Below are 9,208 nucleotides of genomic sequence, written 5' to 3' on the forward strand. Positions count from 1 at the left end.
TCCAGTTGAACACATAATCTCAATTGGATGTATTGCAGCCAATTTCCAAACTGATATTACAGAGAATATAGAAAAATTTCAACAGTGACAAAATCATGGATCAAACATAGAAGGGCACTTGGATTTAAAGTCATCTACAACATTGCCAAAAACTTGTTTAATAAAAAATTTTCATGCCTGTGCCAATTTGAAAGTTGGATGTTGGTATCCAATGGAGGATATGCAAAATCAGAAATTTTAAAAAACTATATTACAAGATTTGATATATTAATTTCCAGAATATCCTACTACTATAAAAGAATCCTGTCAGTTAAGGGAGTGCCCCAACTGCATGTGAAGAAATGATAGAAGAAGACAAAACACCTTTTGACAAAGGTGTATGAAGGACAATAACACTACATGTGAAGACATTGAAGATAAAGAACAATAATAGAAAAAGATACTCTTTGGATAGAAAAGTTGAACCAATATGAAAAGATGTAGGCCTAAGGAAGAAAATAGAGAGGCACGAGTGCCTTTGCTGATATAATCAATGATGTAATAGAGTCTTATAAACTTGTATAAATAGATACATTACCAAAGGAGAATATCATCTCATCCTATCCTGAAATCTCGAGTTGTAAGTAATAACCCATCCTCAGTTTGAAAAATCAGTTTTTCTGGAAATCCCTTTATATCAAATAGAAGTCTTGTATAAATTCTGATAGAAATAAAATTCTAATATTTTGATATCAATATGAGTTTCTAATCTTTTTCCCATAGATTCTTGAAAGATCTAATAGAAAATTTCCTTCTTATTTTAACAAAAAGAAAGTTTTCTTTTAAAAGAAGTCTAGAATTTTATTCTTTAGAAGTCGATACAGTGAGAGCACGTAGCTGAAATAGTAACAATTCCGTAAAGGCAGGAGATCGTTGAAGGAAGCAGTTTACAAATTCAGAGTTTGAAGGTCACTCGATTCTAATAATACAGGCCTAGATCAAATTTAAGGTAAAACTATTAAACTTTTGCTAAAATTAGAATGAATCTTTTTAAGACCTTGAAAGAATCACGGGAACAATTGCATGATGATTATTTTGATAAATGTCAGAATATACAATTGAAGAATTAGATAATTTATTAGAAAGAATGTTAGAAGAAATAAAGAATATTATATCTCAACTAAAAAATATAAATTTACCATTTGAAGAATATGATATTTTACTTAGAAAATATGATATGTATGTTGCAGATTATTCCTATTTATTAGATCATAGAATGATTTTATATTCAAATATCTAAAATAGAGTTAATAGAAAATAAAATAATTAAAAAAATAAGTACATATGTTGCAATATAGAAAGAATAATTTTATTAAAGATAATATAGACATTTTCATAAAAAGAAACAGTAATAGGCCAAATAAAAAAGTCTCTCCAAAACAAAGAAGAGATGCCGGCATGAACCGATCTTGGTTGATTGTATCCACTAATATGTAACAGAAAATTAAAATAAGATTTTGTTTGACCTTTAGCTGTTGACTTTATCCACTCACTGAATGATTCACGTGTGCAGTCAATATTTCCTTCCTTAGGCTAAAGGACTAGGTAAATAAAACTGTTTAGATATATATTTTTTGTTCTATTCTAGGTCAAAGATAAAAGCGATTGAACTTATGTAACTAATTATTGATTGGTTATTAGAAAAACTGGTCATTGTACCCACAAAATATATAATTAGTTAACAAGCTCGGGTTGCCTTTAAAAGTTCTCCTTGTTGAAAAACTAAATTGGGGAAACAGTAAAATTGGTTTAACTGATTTTCGGTTCGAACGAATTTAGAGATCTTAATACAGTATTAGAGCCTACTTAAATTCAAATAACTCCAACAAGATACTATCTTGCTAGACATGCTAAATAATAAATTCTATGATGAATAAATATGATAATAACAACCAATATATAAGCTGAGAATTACTGTTCTTAGTAAATTTGATATTTTAAGATGAAAAATCAAGTCTTAATAAGGCATCAAACCCCACTAAACATGAATGAGCGATTCAATTCGATTAAGACTCAAAACTTCATGATTGATTTGTTCAAATAAATCACAATCTTGATGGAACATTTTGAGTAATTTAAATATAAAATTACTTCATCATATTCGTCCACCGTTAGGTTGATCCAAGTTTGTGCAAACCAAAACCATATGGTTTAGGAGATTTAGTCCCAAAATTTAAACAGGAAATTCTTTCAATTTTTTTCGTAATTAATTGTATTTTTACTTTTCTCATTCAAGGGAAGAAAACGAAAATTATTAACATGGCGTTCAAAATCAAAACTTCCTTTGACTTTTAAGTATTGACTTAATCCATGTGTGCATTTAATGCTTCATTACTTAAGCAAAAGGGTTAAGTAAATCGAACTTTTCAACACTTAGACGTGACTATGAACTCCCCTAATTACATTCTCCCCATTATAATTAACAAACTGATTATTGAAGTTTGACTATTCAATATCAATATTCAAACTCAGTGGAGTCATGGATTACGATTGTTTCAAAAGTATATAATAATGTTTCTTATTATTCGAGAATTATTTGAGACTTATTTTGAGTAAATTATCGTTATAGCATTCCATGACGAATGTATGAAAATAATAATTAATATAGCCTCTATTTGTTTCTAATTCTTTTCTCATGAAAATGAAAAATATGACCGTTATCCATCATATTAAACCATCAAATTTTAATTTCTATTTCTTGTGTGAGACAATAACGACAATATTTTTCATTCTCATTATTATCAAAATGGGAAACAAACGCCCGGATAGAGTTAATACTTGCCTAGCTAGTGACATATATATAAGTTTGTTGAAGCATAAATTGGAGTATTGAACTAATAAATCATATATTTTGAGCAAAACGGACAAAATTAATTAATTAAATAGTAAACAATTTGGTTTGATTTCAAGCAGCTTCAACTTTTAAACACTAAATCGAATTACTTATAAATCTCGCAGCGCATGATATACATAAATATAAAAATTTCGTCAATTTTATTTTATTTTTTGGAAAGAGTGAGAAGCACACACCATTTTTGAAAGTTCTACGGGAACTTATATTGAATCTTACATTCTAGAAGTATGCTGTTATTGTCTTTTTAGCTTTTTGATACCCAACAACGATGAAATCTGACTGACATTATTGTCCACAGAATCATATGTCCATTTCGTAGGCCATTTGATGGTTCTACTTTTCATCAACGGTCAGAATTGTTGGCCGATATTAGTGGTTGCAAATTGGTCAATATTTTATATGCAACATCAACATGCATGCATGCTTGCTATGCTAAAAAAGTTGATTTTCAAGTAAATAAGCAAACTTAAAAGAAATAAACTTTTTTTTTCTCAAAGAAAACTAGAAATTGATTAAGGTACAGTTTGATACCATATATTTTCGATGGAAAATGGAAATCCTTTTCCATTTCCCATTTTTTTGGATGTTTGATACACCATTTTTTCTAGGCAATTGTTTTTCGTGAATAGTGCTCATACGAGTGCCAATTCCATCTTTTTCAGGAAAATGAATTCCCATGGGGTATGGTGGGTTCTCAAATTTCAGTTTTTTTTTTTTTTTTGGGGGAAATGGAAACAAATTCTAAGAGTTATTGTAAATTTTTTTTCCTTTAATTGACAATACGAACACCAAAAGATAGATGATTTATTTTTATTTTTGCAATGAAAACAAATTTCATCCCCAATACCAGTAAATTATATCCTTTTAATTGACAATTTTTATGTAAAACAAAGCCAAACGAACACTAAAAAACACTTTTATTTCAACATTTTTCACGTGAAAAATTATATCAATCAAACACAATAATTTACAATTTCCAGGAAAATAATTTCTAAACAATTCAATTTCCTGAAATTTGTTTTCAATTCAATTCAATTCCATTTTTGCAATCAAACGGATCCTAACTTATTTTGAGAAGTAAATCATACTCTATTCACAAGCATATTTAGAAATAAATTTAGTTAAATTAAAAATTGGCAAAACATGCCAGTAACCCCCATTAAAATGAAATTGTTATAATTAATTATCAATAATATTTAATATTTACATTCTTATAAGTGATGTTCAATACTAATACGTGTACTTTTTCTGTAGTGGTAATTTTAAAATTTTAAAATTAAACTATGTCATATTTTTGAGAATTTTCTTAATCGACAAGCTTTGATGGATGAATTGTTCGAATATTCACACAATCAACAGGCTCTTGATAATTATGCAATAAGCAAGAGTCGATAAAGGTCTCCCAATTGCACAAAATAATTATTTCTGCCATATGTGATGAATTACAAATTAAAAAGTAATGTCGTTTGAAATGGTCTGAATCTCTTTATTTAATTTTTACGTCTCACCGAACAGTGCAGCTTGTAAGGGAACAGTTTATTAAAATAGGTCAGTTTTAGTAAATTATTTTGTTTCGAAAAATATAAACACTTTTAATACTTTCATTTGTTCCATTAAAAAATTATTTTGATTTAGTCAAACTTTAATTTCTTTATAATTTATATATAGAGGAGATAACGTGGTAATAATATGATTAGAAATCTATGTTTTGTTTTTTTTTTTTTCTCTAACGTTTGAATATGACCATTTTGTTCTATATAAAATTATAAAGCGTGACGGAAATGTTAAAATGTGGCATTAAAGAACATTATAATTGACAATAAAAAGTGAAATTCAAAGATAAAAGGAAAAAAGACTTCCTCAACGTGGAACTCTAGTATATATTTCTTTATTGTTGATAAACGGCGTTGACAAGAATGATGATAGCATATTTAATTAATAATAACTTAAAAAAATATATGTCCTGAAATTGAAAAGAATATCAAAATTAATAGAAGTGATACTTGTCTAATGATTTAATCATTTAGATGAGTGTTAATTTTAATATTAGTCAAATACGATACTTGAGATTTCTTGTCGTCATTCATTTATAAATCTTTTGCGTGTTAAATATTTGATTGAAAATAATCCAATTTACACATTAAACTATATTTTGTAACAAATGAATATTTTCGAATAGTGTAACCTTTTGAACTACTACTTGATCTATAGTTAGGTAAGAAATAATCTGACGAATTCAAGCACCTTAGTAGCCAAAGAAAAGAAAGCAAATCAATTCTTGACATGGCGTCAAAACGGGATTATTAAAGAGTATAAGAACATAAATGTTTTATCCTGGATCACAAAAATCCTATGGTCAAAAGCATCATAAACTTATACTTTGATTCGAATAACATGGGTATATTTAATTCTGTATTTCATCAAATCAAAATAATGTGTATAAAGAAGTTCCATGACCTTAAAACGACATTGATCTACTTACATAGTTTTTTCGAAATCCTTGACAATGAGTCAAAACTTGTAAACATAGATCCCAGCGAGAGACAAGCTGGGCTCCTAGTAATTAGCAACGGCCACCCAATTAGACAGCAAAACTGTTAAAACGAGTAAACAACAGTCCTTCCAATCCTTGCATGGTAACTTTCATCAAAGGTCAAACACTATCAAACGCCCACAACCCCAAATTATCCAACCATCGTTTTTGATGTGTATGTACACATATGCTTGGTGAAAATTAAAATCAAGATTTTAATTTAAATCAAAGTCAACTATTAATTTTGATAAAAATTTAAGTTATAGTCCATAATTAATTTTAACTACATATTTCACGAGATTGACAACATTTATAAAAATTTATTAAAAATCTGATTATAACAATACTAAACTGGGCCATAGGGTATTCAACTTTAACGTATTTCATAATTAAAATTAATAGTTACTTTTTAACATGATAAGTAATTTCGTAATTCAGATTATCTTGATTGTAAATGTACTCTATCGACAATTCTAAACTATAATGATGTGTCAAATTTTAATTAGAGGATAGTTAGACGATCCAGAGACAGACAACACATATTCACTCGTCATGAACAAAGCCTAGAAATTGTTTATCTAAGTTCATAACTATTTATTGTAGTCACATACAAATTCAAACGACAAAAATTATTCAAATTATGGATAACTCATCACGTGATCTTATGACCTCTTTCTGAAAACGACCCCATCATACCCTACTAAACCCACCCCACATACTAAACGAAGATTTTTCTTACCAATGAAAAACGCCCGCGGCCCGCACCGCGTTCTTTTTGTTCAACCATTCTTTTGCGAAGTCAAACCTCACACACCTCTATATATACCCCTCGTCCCATTCTACATTTTGGCAAGCAAATCCAGAACTCTCCGTTTCCGTTCATTACTTGTTCTTCTTAAACGCTATCAACTCAACGACACAATATTCATACATAAACACAGACACACACAAAAGAAGATGACGAAATCAAGACCTTCTTCTCCCTTACAATCTCAGCACTCTATTTCTCCTCCTTTTACACCTCCTCGTAATTTCTCCGAAACAATAATGGAGGAAAACATTGATTACGCTGAAATGATAGTCACCAAATGGGATTTGGATGGTCCAACATACCGAAAAATGTCCACTCTCTTTGGTGATGATAGAAAGGAAGCCGAAAGATTTATCGAAGGGGTGACTGGCTTGAGAAACGCCATGCACTTCTACGTAAAGATAAATTCGAGCTCTGAAAAACTCATCAGAGCGCAAAGATTGATGCAAGTTGCAATGAAGAGGTTGGAAAAGGAGTTTTATTCTATTTTGTCTTCAAACAGAAATGTTCTTGATGCTGAATCTGTCTCGGCCCGGAACTCGAGAGGTTCGACCAGGTCCAGTCTTTCAGATTTCTTGGAAGATGAAATTGAAGGTGATGAAATTATTGAAGATGGGAATTCTGTATCTGAAGCTGATAAAGCTTCTTCTTTGGCTATTGCGGATTTGAGGAGCATAGCGGATTGTATGATTGGATCTGGGTATGGAAAAGAATGTGTTAGAATTTACGATTTAATCAGAAAATCGATGATTGATGAGAGTTTGTACAATTTGGGAGTTGAAAAGATGAACACTTCTCAAATTCAGAAATTGGATTGGAATGTTCTTGAAGCGAAAATCAAAAGTTGGTTACACGCCGTGAAAAGTGCTGTAAAAAATCTGTTTTACGGCGAGAGAATTCTATGTGATTCAGTATTTTCTTCTTCAGAAAAAATTGCAGAATCGTGTTTTGCAGAAATCTCGAGAGATGCTGCAATTAATTTATTTGGATTCCCAGAAAATTTCGCCAAATCGAAGAAAATATTATCACCAGAGAAAATGTTTCGCGCACTTGATCTCTACGAAGCAATCTCAGATCTTTGGCCCGAGATAGAAATTATTTTCTCTTACGACTCACTGTCGGCAGTGAAAGCTCAGGCGGTGGCTTCACTCGTGAAACTTGGTGAGTCAATACGAGTTATGCTCACTCAGTTCGAGTTAGCCATTCAGAAGGACTCCTCCAAAACGCCTTCAACCGGCGGCGTTCATCCCTTAACTCGTTACGTTATGAATTATTTGGTTTTCCTCGGAGATTACAGCGGCGCGGTGTCGGACATATTGGCGGACTGGCCATTGAACGCTCAAACTCCGCTGCCAGAATCTTATTTCTCGAGTCCCATTTCCAATGGCGCCGTGGAAGATACTTCATCCTCCGTCACCGTCCGCCTGGCGTGGCTGATTTTAGTCCTGTTATGCAAGCTCGATGGCAAGGCCACACTATACAATGACGTGGCTTTATCTTATCTGTTTTTGGCAAACAACTTAAACTATGTCGTTTCCAAAGTCCGGAACTCGAGTCTGAGGCTCCTGATGGGATACGAATGGATTTCGAAGCACCAGTCAAAGGTCAAACAATATGCCGGTAACTACGAAAGGACGGGTTGGATTAAAGTACTAACGTCATTGCCCGAAAATCCAACGGCTGAGTTTTCTCCACAGGAAGTGAAAGAAATTTTTTCTCTATTTAATTCGGGTTTCGAAGAGACTTACAGAAAACAAAGCGGGTGGCTTATACCCGATCGGAAGCTCGGAGAAGAAATCAAAATTTCTTTAGCTAAAAAAATAGTTCCGGGTTATCGGGTCTTGTACGAGAAGCACAGGGGGATGTTCCGGAGGGAGATTGGGGTGGAATCAATTGTTAGATATGCCCCTGAAGATTTGAATAATTACCTGTCGGATTTATTTTTTGGAACTGAGGTTTCAGAAAGTACAAAAACGTGGTCGTATGGAACATTATCGGAGTCATCTCCGTCATCCCACGGTCGTTGAAAGAGTTACATGAGCCTCCGAATGGCCGGCCATGCATATATTCCATGTGAAAAAATATTTGTGAACATAATAATTAAATGTAATTTGACCTCTATTAGAGACGTTATTTTTTAAATACTTGTACAATTCAAATTAGTAACATTTGAAATTCTTTGATTCGTTTGAATAAAATGGAGTTTATTTTTTGTTCATTCCTTTAATTTGTACTTCCATATGTCTTGAAGCTCGTCTTCTTAAGTCGAGATGACAGATTCTAGATGGGTTTACGAATCTATAAGAGAAAAATAATGAGAAAATTTCATTGGGTGTCAAAATTTGATTTTACATTATTAAAAATGTCACCATTTACATTTTCTAGGACATTTTTGACGTTCTGAATTATTTGAATATCTTATATATTAATTTTCAAGCAGGGGCCTGCAAATTATGAATTTGCACAACAGGCCCACGTCTCCAACACCAAATTTGCTGCTGAAAACTTGGAAATTTTTTTTTTTTTCCTTATACTCTGTGGTCCAGCCGTCGGCGACATCCAGCAGTGGCCCTCGCCGCTGCTCTGGGCGGCGGCTGCGAGCCCCGCTTCCTCTGTGGTAGATGCGGTGCTCGCTGCTGGGCTCCTCGTCGCTGGCGGCCATTGTTGCCGCCGCCTTTACCTCTTTCTTTCTTTCTTTACCTTTTGTTTTTTGGTCCAAAATTTTTTATCTTTTAAAATCAAAAACAGATTTTTAAAATTTAAAATGAGGGTAAGTTGGACATTTCCTATAAAAAAATGATATTTTTGATAAAAATTAGGTGCACGTACAAGTTTTTTGTGTATTATAAGAAAAAAGTGACATTTTTGATAATTCTCCGAAAATAATTTGTATACTTATTACATAGGTTGACAAAACAAATCAAGAAATCTTTTTATAAGGTATCAAGTTGAATTTGATTGGTTTTGGCAC

At 31.9% G+C, this 9,208-nt stretch overlaps 1 protein-coding gene across 1 annotated transcript; it reads left to right on the forward strand.

Annotated features, from left to right (window-relative positions):
* Window positions 1–6,292: 6,292 nt before the first annotated feature.
* Window positions 6,293–8,455, forward strand: LOC111393819 (exocyst complex component EXO70H1-like). The gene has a single exon (XM_023019538.1). The coding sequence runs from the start codon at window positions 6,384–6,386 to the stop codon at window positions 8,262–8,264; it is 1,881 nt and encodes a 626-aa protein (XP_022875306.1). The 5' UTR covers window positions 6,293–6,383; the 3' UTR covers window positions 8,265–8,455.
* Window positions 8,456–9,208: the final 753 nt, after the last annotated feature.

Source organism: Olea europaea, chromosome 4 (genome assembly GCF_002742605.1).
Source record: "Olea europaea var. sylvestris chromosome 4, O_europaea_v1, whole genome shotgun sequence".
Classification (NCBI taxonomy): domain Eukaryota; kingdom Viridiplantae; phylum Streptophyta; class Magnoliopsida; order Lamiales; family Oleaceae; genus Olea; species Olea europaea.

Excerpts from the sequence above, each read along its gene's own strand:
- LOC111393819 (XM_023019538.1), top strand. The coding sequence starts at position 6,384 with ATGACGAAATCAAGACCTTCTTCTCCCTTACAATCTCAGCACTCTATT.